At 46.2% G+C, this 23,893-nt stretch overlaps 1 protein-coding gene across 8 annotated transcripts in view; it reads right to left on the bottom strand.

Moving 5' to 3' along the window:
* The window catches only part of Svil (supervillin), a 217,831-nt gene that overhangs the window by 140,772 nt on the left and 53,166 nt on the right, over positions 1 to 23,893 (bottom strand). For 2 of the 8 annotated variants that reach the window (XM_045148956.1, XM_045148957.1), the window contains exon 3: positions 17,882 to 17,958. The exons of 1 other annotated variant lie outside the window; for it this stretch is intronic. Coding sequence is in view for 4 of the 7 variants with exons in the window: in XM_045148960.1 (XP_045004895.1) it covers positions 13,186 to 13,210 (25 nt within the window). In the remaining 3 variants the exon portion in view is untranslated. Of the gene's footprint in view, positions 1 to 4,246; positions 4,287 to 13,185; positions 13,254 to 17,881; positions 17,959 to 23,893 lie in introns of those variants that run through there. 5 more of the 8 variants (XM_045148953.1, XM_045148954.1, XM_045148960.1 and 2 more) reach the window with 4 other exon arrangements.

Here is a 23,893-nt window from a genome sequence, read left to right as displayed (position 1 = left end):
AAAGTTTGATCTAAAGAAATCATGTTGCTACAATTCAATTTAATTCAACCAACTCTCATTTGTGGAGAGGCCACTGAGTTAGTGAACCGAATTCTAAGGCTCAATGCATGTTGGCTCCTTACAAAGGAAGGGACCCCAGCATGTGGCACCAACAGACCTACAGTGCAGGGTAGAATCAAGGCCCTGAAGTTAGCAGCAGATGGTAAGGGGAAGGCTGGGCACATGTCATGTGCTAACATGGCCCTGGCAGGTGAGGAGAGGGCAGAGCATTCTGGAGAGGGGACCAGCAAAAGCACAGGGGCAGGAAGGACCCTGCATGTGAGGGGATAGAGTCAGGCTGGTGGCTTGAGGCAGCAAGGAGCATAAGGGTCTCGTCTTGGAAGAGGGTCTTAATTAGAATTTAGTTTACAACGACCTTTCTGAGCTTGGACTGGACACAGGAGGAACCGGGAATAATGGGTCCCATGAAGGACAAAGCAAGAGTTCTGGAAAGACACCACAGAGCTGGCGAGGAGAGCAGGTGGTAGGTTGGGAGCATCATGTCACAGACAGACACAGAGGCCTTGGAAACCTGCAGGGAAAGGATTCAAGGGGGATCAGTCAAGGGAGACAAAACTCCTGGCTCAGTGACAAACAATAAACCTCTGAGCATCCAAAGGTTCCAGATTAGGGGATAGTTCTGCTCCCAGTAAGACACCCTGAGAATATGCTTTGACATATAATCACACGGATGGGGCTAGGCGTGGTGGCACACGCCTTTAATCCCAGCACTTGGGAGTCAGAGGTATAGGAGAATCACCGTGAGTTCGAGGCCACCCTGAGACTACATAGTGAATTCCAGGTCAGCCTGAGCTAGAGCAAGACCCTACCTAGGAAAACAAAACAAAACAAAGCAAAACAAACAAACAAACAAAAAAATTATAAGGATGGTCCTAAGGATCCCAACAGCCCTTAGGACATGACTCCCTGAGTATCAAACCAGGTCCCAGTGACCAGGGGTTGCTGCTGGTTCCCACTCCCTACGCATGGCGGTCTCTGTGCCTGCCTGAGCTCACTGTGAACCCATGTGGAGTCAGGTGGCCCTTGTCTGGGTTCACAAATGTTCTATGTCCCCACACATGGTCAAAGATGTGCATTCTGGGTTGAAACCCAGTCTTCCAGACGTCTGGCTACCATGAATCAGTCTGTCGTGAGAGGGTAAGTAGACATAAAGAAGTGTTTGGTGGTGACAGAAGGAAGTCCAGCACAGAGCAGGGGCTGGGACCAAACTCCACTTAGAAGATGACACCCTTGGCATCAGTTTGGCTAAAATAAAAACTGCTTTTCCTGGGCGGAGGAGATGGCTCAGCAGTTAAGGGCGCTTGTTTTCAAAGTCTCATGGCCTGGATTTGATTCCCCAGTTCCCACATAGAGCCAGATGCACAAAGTGGCTCATGCATCTGGAGTTCCTTTGCAATGGCAAGAGGCCCTGGCGTGGACATTCTCTCTATTCTCTCTCTCCTTGCAAATAAATAAATAATGTCTTTAAACGCTCTCCTCTGCAAGTCTGCTGACAAGCTTTAGCTTGCTCCACCAGAAGGAACTGTGTCAGTAAATACCCACCTCTCTCTGCCCACCTGCGTCTCCTCTACTCACCTTCAGAGAGTGACACAGACGACCTATTCCTAGCAGGACCATCAGCTGTTAGGCTCTTGGAGAAGAGACAGCCTAAATGTGCCAAGCAGTGTACCACTTCACTCTGGAGACGGAGCGTGCAAATTGAGCTCTGGATACCCCAGCATTTGACCGCACTAATCCTACATGCATTTACATGTAGCATGCAAACTGGCCATTTATACTTTGTGACTGAGTCCCCTGCAAATGCCCACAGCAGTAACTGGAAATCTGTCCCTAAGGGTTTCCAAATGCCACCCCCTCAGGGTGGTGGGGAAAGACAGCGGTGTTCTGGGATGATGTTCTTTTCTATAAATATTCTGTTTTTCTACCTGATAAAAATACTCACTGCTCACACTTGTTTATCTGACATGGTATGAAGAAATGACTTTTTTTTCTTTCCCGAGTAACACGTATCAATCAACATTAAATGTTCTACAGACCATGACTCTTTCCAGCAGCCACTTGCCACACAAAGTACCAGCAAGACCACAGCTATCCTGAGGGATAAAAAAGGCTGACGTAGCATTTTAACTAAAAAATGAATTACAGTTCAAAATCTAGGGCCTCAAGTGAGGCTTCCTTAGAAGAAGCTGGAACACAACAGTTCTAGAAGTCAAGCCTAAGAATCAGTTGCGAGGCCGAGAACGCTGAGAACGGAGATTAGACAGAAGAGTCACTGGGGACCTCCAGTTCCACGTGAAATTCGTGATGGGAGCCAGGGCTGGAGGCGCACCCAGTGGGAGTGGGTTTACCACGCCTAAGGCCCCAAGTTCAATGCCTAGCTCCAGAATAGATAAATAAAACTTGCTCCTCCTAGCTCCACTCCCACGCTTGTATCATGTAAGCATGAAGTATTCTGTATTAAGAATATACTTTAGATATACCTTAGGGCTGGAGAGATGGCTTAGCAGTTAAGGTGCACACCTGCGAAGCTTAAGGACCCAGGTTCAATTCTCCAGGTCCCACATAAGCCAGATGCACATGGTGGCTAGAGACCTTGGTGCACCCATTTTCTCGCTCTCTCTCTAACAAATAAATAAATAAAAATAAATCTTAAAAAATTATACTTTAATCCCAAGAGTTCACGTGCCAAATTGCAGACAGAAGGCATTTACGATGAATCAAACTGTTAGTAACAAACCTCCTCGGGTTATACAAAGTCACCCACCCCCAAATACTCCTCAGGGGCTCTGCAGGACCATGTCCACTGCCAGACTTAGTCAACAAGTCCTTAGGACACATGCTCAGACAGAGGCTCCTCAAAACACAAAACTGCCGTTAGGCGTATAGAAAGATTGGTCACTTACTTCAATTGTCTGTGGAATCCGTACTCCTCTAACTGAAGGGGGTGGGGCAATCACCCTGCAATCCCTTATTGCTGTAATCAAAATAATAATAATCAAACCCCTTATCTCCTCCCTTCCAGCTTTGGCTGTTCTTGAGCGGTTTCCTCCCGTCTCTTTTCAATGAGCACTACTTTGAAATTCTAAGCAAAAATTAAAAGCTCCCCAAGTTAGCCCTGGCAGAGCTGTACAAGATCAGCCAGCACCCAGCAAGCAGGCGGCCGCCTCTGGCTATCAGCAGCAGGGTGATTCACAGCAGGTAAATTTAGAACGGTGCTTTCCAAAGGGCCTTGAGATGCCAGGTTCAGGAAATAGGTGAGGGCTACATCCCAAGAGCTTCTCCGAAAAAAGAATGCCAAAATATTAATAAAATACGTCTTCTCTTTGAAGTCCCCAAGACCCTGGTGCCCTCAAGGCTGCGCTTGCCCAATGTGGCCTTGGCGGAGCCATCCATTACGGGGTAAATCCACGTGAAACCTGAGGACGCTTCAGCCCGAGGACGAGGACGCCGAGGCAGTGTGGCAACTCCACACGGGACCGGCCTTTTATGGCCTGAACGAGAGGCCTGATACCAGCTAATGGCCCAGAAATAGCTCTTGACACACCAAGGAGCCCATCAGCTGTTGCAACAGGCCTGGCCAGCAGCCACTTCAGATGCAGCTCAGACTCTCACATTGTCTCTCTCTCTCTCTCTCCCCCTAGCTCTTTTTATAGAGAAATTTAAAAAGACAATAGCAATCCACTGAACAGGCAGTAACAACACAGAACTGGATTGGCAAACATGTCTCTAACTCTAAGTTTTAGTCAACCAAAAAGCAAACCATCAACAAAGCCCAGCTGCTATACACCCCATGAATAAGTAGACGCAAGACAGGAATGTAAATTAAACATCACACCATGACAATTTGGTAACTGTGTAGCCCTCTATGCATTGCTTATGACTTCCTATTACTGTGGAAAAATTCGTCATCAGAACAAACAACAGTGCCAGAAGTACTTTTTCTAAAGACCATATTTTGCTTAAAACCCAGATAAGCCCTCTGAATTAGCAAGACCTAACTCCTATTCCCCTAAAATCCAATCAGAGCTTAACTTTTAACTAACAAGGAGAGAAGAGAGGAGAGGAGAGGAAGAAAAAGGAAGAGAAGAGAAAGGAAAAGGAGAATTGCAACCACCTCTTCAATGGCCATTTACATTTTGTAATTATTAAAAATAAATAGTACAACTCCATTTACAAAAATACTTACAAAGGGAAGTATCCCTGTTGTTCCCAAGAATAGCAGCGAGGCTTAATTGTATAAACTTCAATATAAATCGCAAAGCTCATGAAGCCTTGGGCTGGAGCAAAGTGTTTGCAGTGTGGGCCTCTGGCTGGTATGCCTCGGAGCGTCAGCCTTCCCAGACCACCAGCTGCACCCGTCAGGGGCGGAGGCCTCACAGTTCAGGGTCGGAATTCCTGTCACTAATTAACCCTGCAGGACAATGCCTATCCCTAAACCAACCACAACGCTGTGCAGTAGGTTTCAAAATACTAGAAGACAGCAGAGAGAGAGTATGAGTACGTCAGAGCCTCTAGTCACTGCAAACAAACTCCAGATGCATGTGCCACTTTGTACATCTGGCTTTATGTGGGTACTAGGGAATTGAACCTAGGTCGTTAAGCTTTCCAGGCAAGAGCCTTAGCCGCTCAGCCATCTCTCCAGCCCCAATTCACTCATTTTGAAGTGTAGCTTATCTTGTTTCATGCATTTATTTGGTCCTGGCTTTTGAGACAGCTCTTGCAAAGTAGCCGAGGCTGGCCTCAAACTCCCAATCTTCTTGCCTCAGCCTCTCAAATGTTAGGTTTGCAGGCAGGTACCGCTAGGACCCACCTGTTTCGTGTGTGTATATGAGCAGCTTCCCGCTTCCCCACAGTCAAGCAGGGTAAAAATAAACACATAAAAATAGTTGACTATTTGGGAATAATAGAAGGGAAATGAATGACAGTTAACACATTAGCAGTTTTCTTTTCATTAAAAAGGGGGTTTCAGTGCTACTCCATAAACATTTAGCTTCATGATACATCATACGTGGCTGCTCCCTGCTCCCTGGGAGCATCAGACAGCCATAGATGATGGGAATTGGAGCTGAGCCGGGTGAGTCTTCTTAATGTCATATTTGATATGTCCTTTTGGACTGTATTCAAATCCCAGTGAATTCTAATTGTGCAATCCACTCAAATACTTTCTTAAATTTTTTGCTACCTAATTCAGAAAATCACCACCACACCCATTTCTGTCCACAAGATAATTATACAAGAAAATGTAAGTGTCAAATATGATGAATTATAATTGGCAATATGAACTTGATTTTTGCCAGACTTAGATCTCTCCAGTATCCTTGATAAATAACTACTTCTTACTATCAGTTACTGAATATTAGCATTGTAACTATATTTTATAGCCAACTAATCTTCACATAACTGTCATATTAACTTTAGTGTGAGTTCTGCTCTGACTTTTGTGGGGGTAAGCTAGAAGCCACAAGTATTTATAATTCAGTTTCTAAGAGAAGCTGCCTTTATATTTCTATGACCCTGTGTATATGCCAAGAACAAACATATGAAAACAAAATTTAAAATATAATTTATAATGATTCTGAAGAAAGTAAAATATTGAGATGTAAACCCAACTGAACATCTATATAATTTATATGCTAAAATCATAAAATGCTGATGAAAAACTAAGATGATTGTGGTAACTCAATAAGCATGTACTATGTTCATGGATTTAAAAACCAGCATAGGAAAAATATCAGAACCAAACTAGTCTATAAGCATCATGAAGTTCCAATCAAAACCCTTCAAGGGGCTGGACAGATGGCTTAGCAGTTAAGGTGCTTGCCTATGAAGCCTAAGGACCTAGGTTTGATTCCCCAATAACGGTGTAAGCCAGATGCACAAGGTGGCACATGTGTCTGGAATTCTTTTGCAATGGCTGGAGGACCCAGTATGCCCAACTTCTAGAGCAATTAGATAGCCACAGACAAAATGAGGGGGAAAAAAATCTAATTTTCATCAAGGTACATCCTTACTATGGAATATTACTCAACAATATAAAATAATAAACTACTGAAAACTACTAGAAAAATGCCTGAAATTATGCTGGGTGAAAGAAAGTCAATCCTAAACTGCTGTCTGATGTCACTTGCTATAGCAGTGCCCAGGCCACAGTATTGCAGACACAGAGCAGACAGTGGAGGTCTGAGGCTAGGAGGAAAAGCCGTCTACAGCAAGGCAACACAAGGCCCCTTGCTTCAGAACGCTCCTGTACTGATGTCACTGCTCTGGTTGGGGTACCATTCCATGGCTGTGCAAGGTGTTGCCACTGGGGGACACTGGGCAAAGATATACATGGTCCTTTTGCATCGATTCATACAACTATATTATTTAAATTTATGATCATCTCAAAATTATTTAAACATCTTCTCCAAACCCAAGTCCCAATCAAACCTACTTCATTGACACCTCAAAATACTTACTAGAATTGGACTTTAAATAAATCTATGTGGATTCACCTGTTACCAAAGCCATATTAAGAACTCCAGGAGCTGGGGAAATTCTCAGAGGTTAAAGGTGCTTGTTTGCAAAGTCTGACAGACTAGGTTTGAGTCCCCAGTACCCATGTAAAGCCAGATGCACAAAGTAGTGCCTGCATCTGGAGTTCATTTGAAGCAGTGGCAAGAGGCCATAGCATGCCCAGACACTCTCTTTCTCTCTCTCTCTATCTATCTATCTATCTATCTATCTATCTATCTATCTATCTATCTAATAAGTAAATAACAATGTCACATTGGAACTATTTCTTTTGCCCTACTAAATTACCAGAATGAAAGTCTAACCCAAATTGAATATTTGATATGGACTAAGAAATGGAAAGGACAGTTATTTTCTTGGTATTTCTCAAGTATAGGTGAAATTTTAAAAATTAAGAGACTTTAGGGATGGATTGAACTTCTGAAAAATGTGGAAGTATCCTATTATTTGATGGGTCCTTGGTCTTGCACTTGTTCTTTTGAATTATCTATGCTACCTATTATATTAATCAGCTTCCAGTTACTGTAATGGGATACCTGAGTCCATCAACTCAAAGAGAAAAAAGTGTTATTTAGATATGTGACTCTGGAGGTTCCAAGCCAAGATTAAGCAGACTCTTGCCTCTGGCTTGTGGCAGGGCAGCATGTCATGGTGGCAGAGTGTGTCAGGGCAAACCACCCACATCATGACTAGGAGACAAGCCAAGAAAGAGGTGGATCTAGGGTCCCTACACTTGAGAAATACCAAGAAAAATAACTATTTAGAAAAGGAGGAAAATAATTTATCTGAAATCTTTTCTTAAAAAATATTGCTATTTATTTGTAAGAGTGAGGAAAAGATAGAGAGTGAAAGAGTATAGATGCACCAAAGTCTCTTGCCATGCAAACTCCAGACACATGTACCACTTTGATTTGCATTTACGCAGGTACTAGGGATCAAACCTGAGTCAGCAGGCTTTGCAAGCAAGCACCTTTAACTGCTGAGCCATCTCCCAGCCTGATTCATCTAAAATTTTAATGCTATTATGAGTATCATAAGAAATAAATGTTGAGCTTTTTAGATGCACAGTCTTGCATGCCTCACAAGACCTCTACTTCCAAACTCGGGGTAAAATGAACTTCTGCAAGATTCACTTCAGGAGTGAAAAGGGCTAACATGTTCTGGGGACTGCCTTGGGATGCTCAGAAGAGACGGCTTCTTTACACCTCTTTGTAGAGCGCAGGACAACTCAGGAATGAGTTCCAGCTTTGCTCATCTCAGAGATCCTAACATTCCTTCCAGCCCTCCTCACCAAGCTCTGGAGCCCCTTTCTTCTCTTCTTTTGTCTTCCACAATCCTGCCTCACCCCTCAAGTGCTGGCCACCTCCTCTCTCTTCTTTGTGTAGGCACTGGTCTTCCCCAGTCCTGACCCCTTTCACTTCCCCTCACCTTGACATCTGGTTCTCCTTCCTCCAATGCTCTGCCCAGCACTGGGCTCTAGGATGGCAGAGCCTTAGACATTGGCTAACCACTCTACCTCTGTGAATTCCTTTTCTGTTGCCCATCTATGACGCCCCTCCTCCGAATGCCTTCAGATATTTGAGGATTTGAACTTTGGAAGTCTCTCTGCTCCACTTGTCCTGGGGTGAATTCCATCATATCTGGGGTGGAACTTGGTTTCGTGGTGAGCCCATGGAACTCCAAATGAGTCCAGGAACACAAATGTCCAGACATATTAATGCCATGCGCATCATCTCTGACCAAGAAGAATCGATCCTGTTTGCCTGGCTGAATACAACGTGATCGCCTAAGTCAGCCACTCCTCCCTACGGCCCCTCACACAAATGTCAGCACCCACACAGCCTTTTCCTGAGCCTCAGCTGTCTACTTCTTCCTGCTGACAGTGTCACGGGCTGGAGCCAGGACTGTCACAGGAACCTCCAAGTTCTTCCTTCCCTACTGCCCACCTCCCCAACCACCCGGTCCACTACTCCACAGAAGCTTTCAGCAGCCCACCATGGCTGCATCCCTTCCAGCTGCGGCTCTCAGTGTGGCCTGGCAGGAGCTGTTTCCACTGGACAGGTGGGTAGTAATTACTTCTCATTGATGGAGCTTGCCTGCCAACTTTTTAAATTAAATCTTCTCTCTCTCTTCCTCCTTTCTCTCTCTTAAATAAACAAATAAAATATTTAAAGTTAAATATTCTCAAAAGCAGATTTAAGGGCATTCTTGAACATGAATGACCATTACCCTCTTGCATATAAATATTCATCAGTAGGAGGAAAAAATACTTGAGTGTAAATGCTTTGGAAATTGTGCTTAACCTAGAGATCATCTCATTGTAAACCCAGAACTGTGCTGGCTCACCCACATGGGTGTTAGCAGCGGTTGCTCTGATATCACCCACCACAGTAGCACTGGCATGATACCAAGTCTGTTGGACGCATTCCAAAGTGCCTGGCTCCTTCACATCATTCTAGTGGCATGTCACACCACGACCACTCCCAATAGGTCATCTGTACCTAACCATGAGAAACCCACAGACCAAGCTTGCTTTACCTATGCTCTGCTGTCTGCTAAGAATGCCTTTTCTTCCTCCTCACTTAGAAATGCCAAAATTGTCCTTCAAGAGAAAGTTGACTCTATTTCTCCTATAAACCCTTCCCCTAACCCCAAAGGGCAGGGATCCCCAGAACCTGACAACACTGGCCAGTCCATAAATACAATCAGTGTTGGTGACATGAAGACTGAATAGCTCATGGTTAGATCTCTTGTCAATGCAACTACAAAACTCCTCTGTTTCTTCGGGATTCCTCAAGATGCACAGTACCCCTCTGGCACTGGAGGCAGAGAGACAATGTAGTGGAGCCTCGGTTTATAACCAGAAATGAAACTAGTCAGACAGTCAATCTGTACAGCCCAGCTGCTCTCTCGCTCTCTCTCTCTTTTGTAAAAGCTTCTGGAAAAACTTTACTGGCTTCCCATGAAGATCTTCTTGTCCAAGGTCATTTATAGGTCACTGGCTTGCACCAATGACTCCAGCCAATCCTCTCTCCCAAGAGACAGCTCTAGAGAGATGGGTGTACTACAAGGCTTAGTCCAGACAAGATTGCTGGCCTCACTGTCAAAATGAAATGTGAGTTCACCGGGGTGAGCATGGCTCCAGGGACACAGTCTCCCATTTGCTGGTCAGCATCACATTCCTGGACACCAGGCTCCAAGTCTTGTGGGTCATCAGAGATGCATGAAGTGTGATGTGCTCTAGTGAGGCAGTTATATATCTAAAAACAGAGAGTCTCTGTCTGACCTCAAACACGGGTCGTGACAGAACAAGCCCCAGAGGTTCTTCTCAAGCAGGTGTGAGCTGAAGAAAGTGGTGAGGCAGAGCACAGAGTCCCTCCATGAGCCAGGACCCATGCAGTTAGTGACGTCACCGCAGAGCTTTCCTTTGCACATCCCAAATCCCAAGAGGAAAGGGACCGCTCTTATTCCTGAGTGAAGAGCGAGACACGCCGATGGTGCTTCTCAAGCAGGGCTGTGACAAGGCGAAAACCTGGGTTGTGTCACCAGGGAGTCTGAGATGTGTCCTCCACACCAACACACAGGGAGCCACGCGGACTCCTGGGGATACGACCCCAGCCAAGTCCCCTTAAGCTGGTAGGGCAGCTCGAGGGGTGCACACTGGCCCAAGAGGGTCCCGCCCTCTCTCTCCTCCAGAACAGAAGTGACAGCTGCACCTCGGCTGACCCATGAAACCTGATAAACCTGGGCAGTCATTCTATAGTTCTGGACCACTCCATCCTGCATCCTAGCATAGATCGGTGGCCCTAACTGAGCACCGGAGATACAGCTTCCTGACAGCACCCATTCAGAGAAAGAAAATACTGCAACAATATGAAAGCCAGCTGAGTAAACTACAGCTTTATCAAACCCACACCACCGTTTGTCTGTTGTTTGATTGATTTCGCATCTCCATTGCCATGAGATGAAGATGTGATCTGAGTCCAGGACTGAAAATCACTGGTCCAGATGAAGGTTCCTGTGGTTGTGTTCGCTTCTAAAGAACTGAGCATCTTCCATTTCCAGGCAAAGCAACCTCCCCAATTCCCCAAAGTGAAACCACAATAGCTTTCTGAAAAGCCAAAAGGAAGGCAAAAGATCTCAGGAAGATGCAATCTGGGGGGGCAGGGCAGCAAATGGGACAAAACCAAGGCAAGGACACGCAGAAACACCTCCACTTCCTCTCACAAGACCCAGGGTCCAGCAGGCCATCTTTCAGAGACCCAGCAGCAACGTCCCGGGCTCCCCAACACTAGGTGGTGTATGCGGGAGCATGCATGCAGAACAGAAGTGACTGGAAAGTGTGTGGCCCATCTGGTCAGGAGGGCAGGGAGGAAGCAAGTCAGCAGATTTATTTCCAAAGGATGAGTTACTTCAGAGTTCTTCTAGGGATTCTGACTCCCTTGCTATGGTTTTCCCTTCCACCCATACTTCTGCTCCCTGCCCAGGCTGTGACACAGGCTCCTGACATGTGACTTCTGTGAGGACAGAGATTTCTGTCTGCTTTGTGGTTTGTCTGTCTCCAGAATCTAGAACAGTGCCTCGAAGTATAGTAAGTACTCAGTGGTATTTGCTGAAAGACTACAGTAATATGTGTTCTATAGGGAAAGTGCCAACCCTTAAAAGTTTTTTTAAAGGCTAATTTGCCCCGTATGGTGCCTATCCCGCCCCCATCCTGTTACCCTAATCCCTGCTGGCTCTGGGCAGATGGTTCCACATGCCTGAATTTGTCTGCCTCCTTCCAAAATGCCTCTCTGGGGAAGAGTTCCCTCATTAAGCAGTGTCTGATTTCAACATGGGGTCCAATGCGAACCCCTCCACGCACTCTGATCCCGCAGGCTTGGCATCACTCATGCAAATCCAGAGCACAAGGACCATGCCATAGAGAGGCACGGCTGGCCTTTATGGAAAGCTAAGGGACATGGTCAGCCCTGAGGGCAGGATGCCTTCCAGCGCGGCCCTCCCTAATGTTTTCACGTGACTGCCAAGTGGGCAAGCTTGCTCCTTTCTCCCCAGAAACACAATACTGCTTTCTGTACCAACAAGTATTAATTCAAATCCCTGGTGGGCCGTCCAGGATATGAAAATTACAGTAATCTAATCTTGTAGAGGAAGAAGAATGAATCATCATTACACGGTCTGACAAAGAGTAAAGTGATTAATGCCAGGGCTGCCCAAGGTTAGGGCTCATGGAGATGGCTTTCTGCTTACGGGGCTGGCTCCCCTCGGGCCACAGACCAAACAGGGACCCAGCAGGCAGACACCAGAGAGGCAGCATCCTGGAAGGAGCAGTAGGGAACAAAGCCACATTCTCAAGACCACACTGGGAAGGTTTCTCATCCTCAGGAAAGTTCCCAACCAAAGAAGCGAGTGGGTAAAGCGGGAGTCTCCAAACCTCAGCTCTGTGCTATCTGGCTCTGGGGTGGGGCCGGGCGGGAGGGGATTTGGGGCTCTCAATTTGGTTGCAAGTGGGAATCGCAAACTTTGCGGAATCGTGGTACCTCAGAGTGACCCAGAAACCCCAATCGTTTCTGGGGAAACTACAGTTTGCAGAGTACTAGGGTAGAGATGATGGTTGCCCAGACAGAGAGAATGGTCTGATAACCACACCCACAATGCAGCTTTGCAGGTCCCAGCCTTTCCTAAATCTACCAAAAAGAGCCTGGACACCCCTGTCTCCCATCTCCAAGAAAACACACACCAGTGCCCTGGGAAAGCTGGTTAGGGTGACTGCAACCTGGAATCATCTCGCCACTTCTTTTTTCTTTTTCTTTCTTTTTTTTTTTTTTGCACAGCTGTATTCAATTTTCTGTCCTTGGGGTTTTAAAAGGAACATTTATTCCAGGGCCAGGATTCTCAAGTTTTATGGTTATACAACTGCCTCCCAGGGCCAAAGAATGCTTAAAAAGTCTTAAGCCCAGCAAAGAGAATTAGTGAAACTATCCAAATGAAACTGAAATTTAAAAAAAAAAATTAAGACTTGTTTCAATTTAGATTCAGCCTCTAACTTTATTACAGTGTCCTTTCTGACTTTATGTGCAACATTCAGAGCAGGTATGACCTATTTTCATGCAAATATAGGTAGGGCACAGGCAGGAGAGAGGGGGAGGGCAGGGGAGAAACACAGAAGTATAAGGGTGTGTTTACAGTCTTCCCTGGTTTTTCCTTCCTGTTCTGATACATTTTACTTTACATGAGGCCTAAAGACCAAATTGCATTTAATAAAAGATTTTAAGGGAGTCTTTGGTTGCATATATGCTTTTACTTAGAGAACTATACACTTAGGGAGGTTTAGCAGGGGAGTTGACAGTAGAGGAAGGCCAGGTGGCAAAAAGAAGGGAGAGAGGGAGGGAGGAAGGAAAGGAAGGAAGGAAGGAAATACTTCTTACTCTAAAAAGTTACTGACATTTTTCTTGAACTGCTCAAAGCTAATTTCATGATCAACTCCCAAACCTCATTGCCAGGAAAGAAGGGGCGCCATAGAAGGAACCTCTCACCAACCCCTGATATGCCAGCTAGTTGCCCAAATGCCACCCAGTAGAGCTGTCTGGAAAGCCCGGGGTCCCTCCTTACCTGCCCTGTTTTGTTCTCTCTTCATGCCACCCAACTACCACACCTCAGCCATCTGTCTGCGCAGGCTGGCACATCCTCCTTTAGTCCACGAAGGTCCCCATAGCTTACGGAAGGCCTCATACACACGCGCGTGTGATCTGACAGAGCAAGACTCACCCGGGCTTCAGAACCTTAGGTTTACGACACAACACACACCACCCACATTAGAGGCCTGGCCGCTGCCCAAGCTAAACACAATGTTTTTGAGAAACAAAACAACCCACACAGATCCACCCTAAGCAAATGCAGCGGGGACTCCTCGATCAAGGGACCCGCGGTGCTGATGCCATGAGCAGCACCTGTCCCAGAGAGAGCTTGCGGACAGGCCGAAGGCAAGGTGACTGACCTGGCCCAAACCCGGTCATGGTGCGGCCCGGCGAGCTGTCCTGGGAGCTGTTGGTCCTCAGCAGAAACTCCAACCCTTTCTCTCCGCAACCACTTTCTCCTGCTCTTTCAAAGTCAAGCAGTCCAAAGTGCCCTTTAGCCCAGCCCTGAAACAAAGCTAGCAGGTGAAAGGTCAAATGATTCCTCTCTGATAACCACTTCAGTGCTCCTGTGAGTAGAAGTTGCTAGAAGTTTAAACCTTAAACCCTGGACGTAGGAAAGCTGAGAAAATACTAAGATTCTATTCTTGGTTTCTTTGATTTCTTCATGTATGGCAGTCTAACTTCTCATCAAGTAGAATATAATACTAATGTCATTTTCTCATAATAAAATTTAAAACCCTATGAATCCATGCTCTAGAACAAATCAAGATGTTTATTCCAGAATAGTAGTATTTTTAAAGCAAAGAATACTGAACAATTCTTTCCTTAAAACCCTTAATACACATGTCTGTCATGTACAGTAACATAGAAACAAACAATTAGAAGCTGATAGGTTAAAAATAAATATAACGGCCGAGCGTCATGGCGCACGCCTTTAATCCCAGCACTCGCAAGGCAGAGGTAGGAGGATCACCGTGAGTTCAAGACCACCCTGAGACTTCATAGTGAATTCTAGGTCAGCCTGCACCAGAGTAAAGACCCTACCTCAAAAAAACTGAAATAAATAAATACACCACATACATAAGAAAGAGCCTACGTCAGCTTTGATCCAAGGTTCTAGTTTCAGGCTAATTCAATCAGGAAAAAACTTTTTAAAATATTGTTTTATGATAGATCTATATACATGTGTGCGTACATACAAGTCATGTAGATAAAATCAGAAAACAGTGCTTAGGTCCATCCAAAATGCGCAGCACTTGCTCATTTGCTCAAACCATGATGCTGGCTTCAACCATTGTAAATGAGCTTCATACCCCAGGCAGCAGTCCATCCCCAAGTAACGGTTTCCACAGAGGAGAGAGTGCTGGGTCATCACTGAAGGAAGCTCTCTCTCCCCATCATCCGGGCTAGTGAAGAAGCCCCAGGAAAAGAGCTACTGCAGGTGGCAAGATCTCACAATGTGCTTTTGAGGCTTCTGAATAGCACGCACTGCAAGCATTTTGTGTGTATATGCACATGGGTGTGCTTGTGAGCATGTATGTGAGCACATGTGCATGCATGTGAGTATGTGTTGGGGAGTGTGTGTGTTTCTCCACCTCACTTTGGGACTTGCTATGCTCTCAGGGGCTCAAACCCCGGCTTCCAGGAATGTCTTACAAGATGCAACATAGCTAGACAGACAAGGTCAGGACCTCACTGCATCTAAAAGCAGAGGGTGGCCTTCAGGGCCCATTGCAGAAGAGGTGGCACAAAGAACGTAAGAGCCAAAGGAAGGGTAGGACTCCTTACAATGTGCTCCTCCAGACACAAAATGGCCTGGGTATCCATGACCCTGCAGTGCCTGACACTACACAAGACCACTACACCATCATAATAGGAGGAAAAGGTCATGACATCAAAATAAAAGAGAGACTGATTGAGAGGGGGAGGGGATATGATGGAGAGTGTAGTTGCAAAGGGGAAAGTGGGGAGGGGGGCGGGATTGCCATGGGTTATGGTTTATAAATATGGAAGTTGTCAATAAAAAAGTTTAAAAAATATTTCAAATGAAGACTCCAAACTAGAAATAACCCATCAGGAAGACCCATCTTTCATGTTTCTCCCAATCAAAGCAACAACATGGAGCTGGTGGTGCTCCTTGGTGGGACAGCTGCTGCTCAGGGTATGTTCAGGCGTTGGGTTCAATCCGCAGACAAGACACACAGATAAAAGCATGAAATGGCACTCATCTTGAGACCTTGTCCAGCAATGCCATCCTGCAAGTTCCCACCACTGCTACACACAGGATTAGCCAGGAGGAACGGGTCACGGGGCAGAGAGGGCCTCGGGCCCCAGCGGCCGTGCGGGTGTGGTGATGCAGTAGAATGACCTAAGCAACTGTCCCCCACACCACTGTGGTAAGGACAAAACTGCTAGAAACCCATTCTCACCCCTCACCGTCCTCAGCTGCCCTGGCCTGGATCTCCAAGGCTGAACCACCCTTGTAGAAGTCAGGGACAGTACACACCTTGGCTGTTCCAATGGACATCTCTGTTCTCTTACCACACTCTAAGCAGAACATGAATCCAAGGACCTCCCTCCTGTAAGCCTGAGGTCAGGGACCCACACTCTCAGGACCTCCCTCCTGTAAGCCTGAGGTCAGAGACCCCACACTCTCAAGCCATGCCTCTGCCTGCCCAGCATCTTCTGTGGCTATCGCCTAATCCCCCTCATGGTGAGTGCCATTAACATTCTCCCAGAGGACAAGCTCTCCTGGGAGTTCTGCCCACACCCCCAGCCTGCACTCCTCCTTAGAGGCCCACACCCCCTCCAATTGTTTGCCTTAAGGCTCTGCTTGAGTGTTTGACACATAGCTCAGATTCTCAAAGCTAGCCCTCCTCTCAAAATAAAATAAAACCAACAAACCTCTCTCCCATGCTCAGGCTTCCCTCTCCTTCTCAGAGCTCGCCCAAGACCAAAATTTAGAAGCCTTCCCTTGTTTTCACAACCAGTGCTGATAGTGAATCTCCAAGATAGATCCCTTATTTGTACAAAATAGCCTTATTGGTACATAATTCACACATCATAAAATTCACTCATTTAAAGTATTTAATTCAATAGTTTTTAGCATACTTATGGGTGTGTGTCCATTACTAAATCATTTTTAAATTTAGTAGATTTTTAAGGATTTTCTATCTGTACCAGAATGTCATCTGTAAATTAGAGAGATTTCATTTTTTTTCTCTCTAATATGACGTAGTACAACTACCCTAGCTAGAACCTCCAACACAACATTGGACTAGTTTTCTAAACTTAGTTTTGTGGAAGACTTTCAAGGTTCTCCAGAGAGAACCAGTCAGATGGGCAGAGACGAAGAGAGACGGGCAGGCAGATGAGAGGTGCCACATTACACGCACTGGCTCTCATGATAATGGGGATTAAGTTCCACAACAGGCCACTTACAGACTGGAGAGGACTAGAGATTCCTGTAGCATGGTTCAGTCCAAATCTAAAGGCTTTAGAACCATGGATGTCAGTGGTTTGACCTCAGTCTAAGTTAGATAAAGGACCTGAGAGTCCATAACATGACAGACACAAGACCTCAGAGACCAGAGACTCTAGAGCCCAGGTCACAACCAAAAGATCCCAGTGCTGGGGACGGTTCAGTAGTTAAAAGTGTTTCCTGGCAAGCCTGTAAGCCCGAGCTCAAGACTCCCTAGCACTCACGTAAAGCCCGACGCAAAGTGGAAAATACATCTGTGATCTCAACACGCCTATGGCAATGAGAGAAAGAGCCAGGAGAATGCCAAAAGTCATGGGCCAGCTAGACTGGAGTTCGCAGTGGCAAAAAGAGATATCCTGACTTGAATATTCTCTGACCTCCATATGCATGCCATGGCACATGTGTCCTCCTACACAAAGATTAGGATGATGAGAGAGAGAGAGAGAAAGAGAGAGAGAGAATAGATAATCCATAGGACCATGGTGAGCACAGCTGACCATAGTCATCTACAAAGGCTTGCAAGGCAGACTAGTTTTGAGAAAGAACAGTTATACAGTGTTTCCCACACTCACATGGGTACAGATCCATCTTCCACCATCCACTCCCACTATATTAACAGCCTAGGGAGGTGTGCTCTGGGGATCACATCTGAAAACCACTACCCCTACAGCGCAGTCTCCTGAAGTATGCTTCTCTCCCCTTTCTGTCCTGGCTCTGCTGCTTTCTAGCAAGCCTAACTTAAGCAGGCAGGGCCGAGCAAGCCAATAATCCCAGCACCCGGGAAGCGGAGGCAAGAAGATCATGAATTCGAGGCCAGTCCGGACTACATAGAGAGATCCTATAAAGAAAGCCTGTCAAGGCCCCTTTAGAACAATAGCTCAGTTCAGAAAGACATCCCCACTTCTGCCTTCATCTTTTGTTTCCTGGAATCTGAAAAGTGCACATCAGGATACAGGATTACTGAGGAAATGAGAAGTTTCCCACTCTGACAATGGCTTCACTCCCCCGTAAGTCCACGGCACACCTCCCCTCAGGAGCAGCGGAGCCTAGACTTTCTCAGAACTCAGGTTCACTGACTGTGAGGCAGACAGGGTGACCCTTCAGCATGTACCTTAACTGCCCTCAGAGAGCAGGCTGAACCTATCAAGGGGTGAGCCCCCAAACCTGTATTTCTGTCCCAATGACTTACCTTAATGCTGACCATTAAATCATGGCTTCAGACGGGGTTCACCCTCAGCATCGCCCCTCCTCGGCCCTGAGAATGTCCTGAAAACAGAGAAAGAAAAGGCTCCACTTTGAGATGGAAGAAACAGAACAGCAAGCAACGTAACCACACGTGAGCAATGCAGGATGGCCTGCTCAGGCTGGTTCACTGCCGCACTCGCAAGGGTCAGAGCCAGTATTCAAACCAGTCCACGTCGCTCCAGATGCCATGCTCCTAACCATCCCAAGACCCGAGGCAAAGAAGAGTGCATTGCAACTTAGGGGGGAGCTTGGAGCACCTGCTCAGCAAGTTTGATTCCTTGGAGAAGGACAGATGCCTGGCAGAGAAGCTGAAGTAGCTAAGGCGCCCCGAGTGAGTGACGTGTCAGAACTGCCCTGTGTCTTGATTCCAGGCAGGGACCATCTTCCACACTGACTATCCTCAAAGGCTTCGGAGTTCAGGAACATCCCACCCATACTAGAATATATCCGAGCAGAACATGCCAGCACTCATGTCTCCACGTATGAGTTCAGGTCATGTGTACGAAAGCTGATACGCCTTGATTAGTCATTCCTCATGGTCAAAAATGGCAGAATGTCTATGTGCGATTCTGACAGCTCAGCTGGGAAAGGCACTGAGCCCTAGTCTTGAGGTGCAGGGGAAAACCCTGGGTCCATTACAGGGACTTTGAGGACAATTTTGCTTTTGGCTTTTGAGCTACTTCTATTACTTCCTCCCATGTCTAGTTGCCACTTCCTTGTATTGCCTCTGGAAAATGCGAGGGAGGGACTCCCGTAAGCACAGAAGGCCCTGCAAGGTGGGGGACGCCAGCCTAGAGTGGCACCCTTGAGACGGATAGAGTTCCAACCCCGTTTTTATAGATGCATGGGAGGCGTGTTGCTGGAGTATGTCGTGACGGTGGACGTGGCACGGCGCTCATCTCCAGAACCAGGACCAGAGATAGTGTTTAAGGGAGTCATCCTGAGCTGGGTGACGGGATAGCAGGGAGTCAGCCCACGGGAAGCTTCCACAAGGCAAAAATAGTTATCACTACCATGTGGTGAAGTTCAGACAGCCACTAACTCATTACTTGAAGCCACAAGGATGGTCACAGTACTCACAGACAAACTACTGGGGTTAACTAGACTTCCATGGACAAAACAAAACCATTTTCTCTCATTCCTTACAAATCTGTTTATTATTAAAAACTTTTTGGAGGGCTGGAGAGATGGCTTAGTGGTTAAGCATTTGCCTGTGAAGCCTAAGGACCCCGGTTCAAGGCTCAGTTCCCCAGGTCCCACGTTAGCCAGATGCACAAGGGGGCGCACGCGTCTGGAGTTCGTTTGCAGAGGCTGGAAACCCTGGCGCGCCCATTCTCTCTCTCTCCCTCTACCTGTCTTTCTCTCTGTGTCTGTCACTCTCAAATAAATAAATAAAAAATTTAAAAAAAAACAAAAACTTTTTGGAGTCTTGTAAGCTCAGCTAGATGTATTAGAGCCTGTCTTTTCCCCAGAGCCTCCTCTCGGGATCCTAATCTAGGAATATGGCTACTTAAGGAGAGGCTCCTACTGGGCCAGCCATGAAGAAAGTTGAAATGAAGTTATTCAAAGCAGGAAAACACCAAGAAAGTCCCAAGGAAAGGGTTATTAGAAGCAACAGCAAGAGAGAGGGCTTCTTATCTCTCCCCCTTAGAAACAACACCACTCTGCCCTGATGGCATGCCTCACTCTGGTCCATATTCCTCTAGCATCCCAGAGCAGGACCCCAAAATAAAGAGGTTGCAGAAGAGCCGCCATGGGGCTGTATGCGCACAGGATGAGACAGGAAATCGTACAAGACAGACCATACGCCCGAGACCATGAAGGAGTCGGAAGGCTGGACCAACAATGCTTATGGTAGGAACCTGGCTTATTCAAAGATCCAGGTCACTATATAAGGAAACTTCTTCCGGGTACGGCAATGAACGAAGGAATGAAACTGCTTTACAACAGTCAGGAAGAGATGGAAGGAAGGAAAAGGCCAGATGGAAGGATGGGCTCTCTCTGCCTTCCTTCCTAAGGTGCTTCTCACGGTTATCAGTCTCCAACCAAAAGTCATGGCAGGTTTGGTGATGCAAGGGAATCGGAAAGGGAAAAAGACCAGCGAAGGCAAATATCTACCAGCGATTAAAAAGACTTGTTGTCCCAGCACTCGGGAGGTAGAGGTAGGAGGATGGCAGTGAGTTCAAAGCCACTCTGAGACTACATAATGAAGTTCAAGTCAGCCTGACCTAGAGTGAGACCCTACCTCAAAAACAAAGCAACAACAAAAAAAGGCTTGTTGGGTTGAGAGAATGAATGCACAGCTTGCTGCCCACAGTGATGGATGTTTCCAGGACGTTTATTCATTTCCCATTGAATGATCGCAGTGTAACCACTTCTAGCTCTGGAGTCCGAGCAGTCTGGTCCCCTTCAACCAGGCACCTAAGATCTCACACTTGGGAGCCCAGGGGTGTGGTGCTGAGACTTGGCTTTTTTTGGTGGGGGAGGCACAACTGCCTTTATTTAATTAATGCAAGACAGAGAGTGGGGGGGCGAATTGATGTAGCAGGGCCTCCAGCCACTGCAACTTAACTCCAGACGCACGCACCCTTGTGCACGTGTGCAACCTTGCACACTTGCGTCACGTGCATCTGGCTTATGTGGGACCCAGAGAGTTGAACATGAGTCCTTAGGCCTTAACCACTAAGCCATCTCTCCAGCCCTGGCTTTTGAATTCTGGCTGCTGCTTCTCAACTTTTTTCCTAGTGCCAGAGCAAGGCAAGCAGGTTCCTCAGAGAGATTGCCAGACCTGTGGGCACTTTCTCCAGCCCCTGGGGCCCATGTTGCGATGTCTTTTAGGATTCCGCGTAGGGGCCCCTGAAGATCTTTCCTAGCTGTCTCTCCTTCTCCTCGGGGTCCTGTCTCTCCTGAATTCATACCTACCCTCCAAAGGAACACTACAGCTGCAGCTGGCCCCTGTCATCCCCAGATTCTTCCTGGCAGATGTCCAAACCCACAGGTGCTCACCTTCCTAATATGAAATGGCCTAATATTTACATAACTCACACACACCTTCCGGAAAGCGTTTAGTTGTCTCTCCATGACTTGCTATGCCTAATGCAGTGAGGATGCAGTGGAATATATTGTTAGAGAACAGTGATGAAGAAAACAGACTGTATAAGTTCAGTACAAATGCAATTTTCTTTTCCTAAATATTGTTTTTCAGCTGGGGTAGTTGAGTTGAAAGGTGTGAACACATGAACTCTGAGAACTTACTGTTATCAGGGCTGGATTAACCATAGCAGCAGCAGCAAAATCGCTACTGTTCTTAAAACACAATAAAATGCCTCCAAATGGACAAAACCAGCTACCTATTAGAAGGTCCCCATTGGTGGGAACAATTTTATGACTGAAGCTCTCACCATGTGTCTGTTAACAGAGTACCCCAGTTCTGCCACTCCTCACACATACACCCACTAGATTGATGCTCCAGGCTTTTCATTCTGCATGCATTAAATCTAGGGCCCCACCTAATGATAGGAAGCCAGCAGTAAGGAGCCAGACAACCCTGTGAATGAGCCTAGTTAGAAGCAGAAAGTAGTGACAAACTGTGGAAAGGTGCTATTGGGTAGTAGGGACAATGAAAGGAAAAGACTCCCTTCAAAAATCACCAGGCCCAATGCAACACCTTTAGAAGAAGAAAGGGGGCTGGAGAGATGCCTTAGCAGTTAAGGCACTTGCTTACAAAGCTTGATGGCCTGGGTTCAATTCCCCAGAACCCACATAACACCAGATGCACATTTCTGCATTTGCAGTGGCAAGAGGCCCGATGAGCCCATTCTCTCTCCCCCCCCCTCCTTCTTTCTCTCTCCCCTTTCTCCCCTTGAAATGAGTAAATAAAAATATTTTTTAATTTAAAAAGAGAAAGTGCAAAGGGCATTTATCATGACATGTAAAGGCAGCAATGCCTCATCTTAATGCATGTTCACACACAACAGGGAGGTAAAGGATAAACAGCAGGTTGTTTTAACAGCACTAACCATTGGCTCATCTTCTCAAGCAAGTTATAGGAGATTTTGTGATTCTATTCTAATCTCACCCACTAGGATGATAGCTCAGGGGGTATTTTCCTAAGTACTAAATTTTTAGCTAAATAAATGGTGGTTTTCATTGAGAAGTGTATAATAAATCTGACTCTTAATCTTGTGGGGCTGGAAAGATGGCTCAGCAGTTAAGGCACTTGCCTACAAAGCCTAAGGACCCAGGTTTGATTCTCCAATACCCACATAAAGCCAGATACACAAAGTGGAGCATGCATGTGGAGTTGGTTTGCAGTTTCTATTTATCATCTATCTATCTGTCTGTCTGCCTATCTATCTCTATCTCTATCTCTGATTGCAAATAAATAAAATTTTTTAAGTGAGTACTTGTATTTTACATGTTTATTTTTCTCTAAAAGTAAGATCCCCCTCCAATAGTGCATGTTTCTGGTGCTTTCCAGCAGGAATGCTATGCAGACACTGAGAGGGAACCAGGGGCCTGAGAGCGGGCGGGGGGGGGGCAGGGAGGGGGAGGCAGCTTGTCCCTTGTAGTTTTCCAGCCACCAGCAGAAGAGGCTGGCGGTCACAAGAGCAGCTGACATGGAGGACACATTGAGGAGCTAAAATGAGCCCCACAGTCCTCCGGCAGTGCAGAAGTGCACCACCCTCTGTCCTTGGGACAGCTTCCCTCAGGGACACGCTCCTCGCCTTGCGGGCTCTCTGGTACTGCCAGACGGTCTTCTGCGTAACCCACGGCAGCACAGGCTCACGACAGGAACACCATTCTTAAGCATTTTCAAATGCGCTCCTGCAAAGCCCTGAGAGGTGTTCGGCTTCAAAGGACACGAGTGTGATTCAGCGTTACGCATGGGACAGTGTCACTGGGCAAAGCTTTCAGTTGTAAATTCTCCCATGTATAAGTACATACTTATATACACACGCACACACTTTATTTTTCAAAATTTCTGCTGAAAGTTGAAGGTATAGCTTGGTGATAGAGCGTTTGCCTAGCATGCATAAAGTCCTGGGTTGAGTCTTCAGCACTGCACAAAATTTCTAGTGTCTTTTACGACTTGCCTATAAGCAACCTGAAAATGAACTGTAAAATGAAATGAGTAACAAACACTGAAGAAAAACAACTTGCTGTGTGACAGCCCTATGTGCCTATGAACATGATGTTGTACTATCTCTTTTTAAAAAAATTACTTTATTTTTATTTATTTATTACAGTCAGAGAGAGACAGAGAGAATGGGAGTGCCAGAGCTTCTAGCCACTGCAAACAAACTCCAGATGCATGCGCCACTATGAGCATCTGGCTTATGTGGGAAATGAAGAATTGAACCTGGGTCCTTAGGCTTTGCAGGCATATGCCTTAACCACTACGCCATCTCTCCAACCCCATGTTATACCATCTGTAACATCAGAATATAAGAGTTTAATTTTATACTTACAATTTAATAATTGCAAGAATAACTATGGTAATTAGAAATATATGTATTATTAAATGCATATTATATATATAGTGGGTTAAGTAAAAAAAATAGACTGCAACTCTTCAATATTTCAATAACATTGTGACTCACTCCAAGAATCTTCAAGACTAGGCATATCTCTAAGCCCTGGGAGTATATCGTCATGACCATCCAGGGCCACACACGCAGATCCACTCACTCAGCTGAAGAAAACTGAGGCAGAGGCAAACGGTGATCGTGCCAGTGAGTCAGGGTGGTCTGAAAACAATTCAGTGTCTTCACTCATCTTAGTCCCTCTTTGGACTCCCCAGATTCTTCGAGCCCAATCCTGGCTGCAACGTCAGCAAGGACAGATGCCTTCTGTTTGGGCTTCATGCATACATGCTTTCACAAAAATAAGATTAGTATGCTCGGTCTTGCTTTTGGTGGACACACACCAAATTCAAATCAGGTACGCTAGGGGC

Source organism: Jaculus jaculus, chromosome 5 (assembly GCF_020740685.1).
Source record: "Jaculus jaculus isolate mJacJac1 chromosome 5, mJacJac1.mat.Y.cur, whole genome shotgun sequence".
Classification (NCBI taxonomy): Eukaryota; Metazoa; Chordata; class Mammalia; order Rodentia; family Dipodidae; genus Jaculus; species Jaculus jaculus.
Note: the sequence above shows the minus strand (reverse complement) of the source record. Positions and strands in the feature narration are given on the sequence as shown.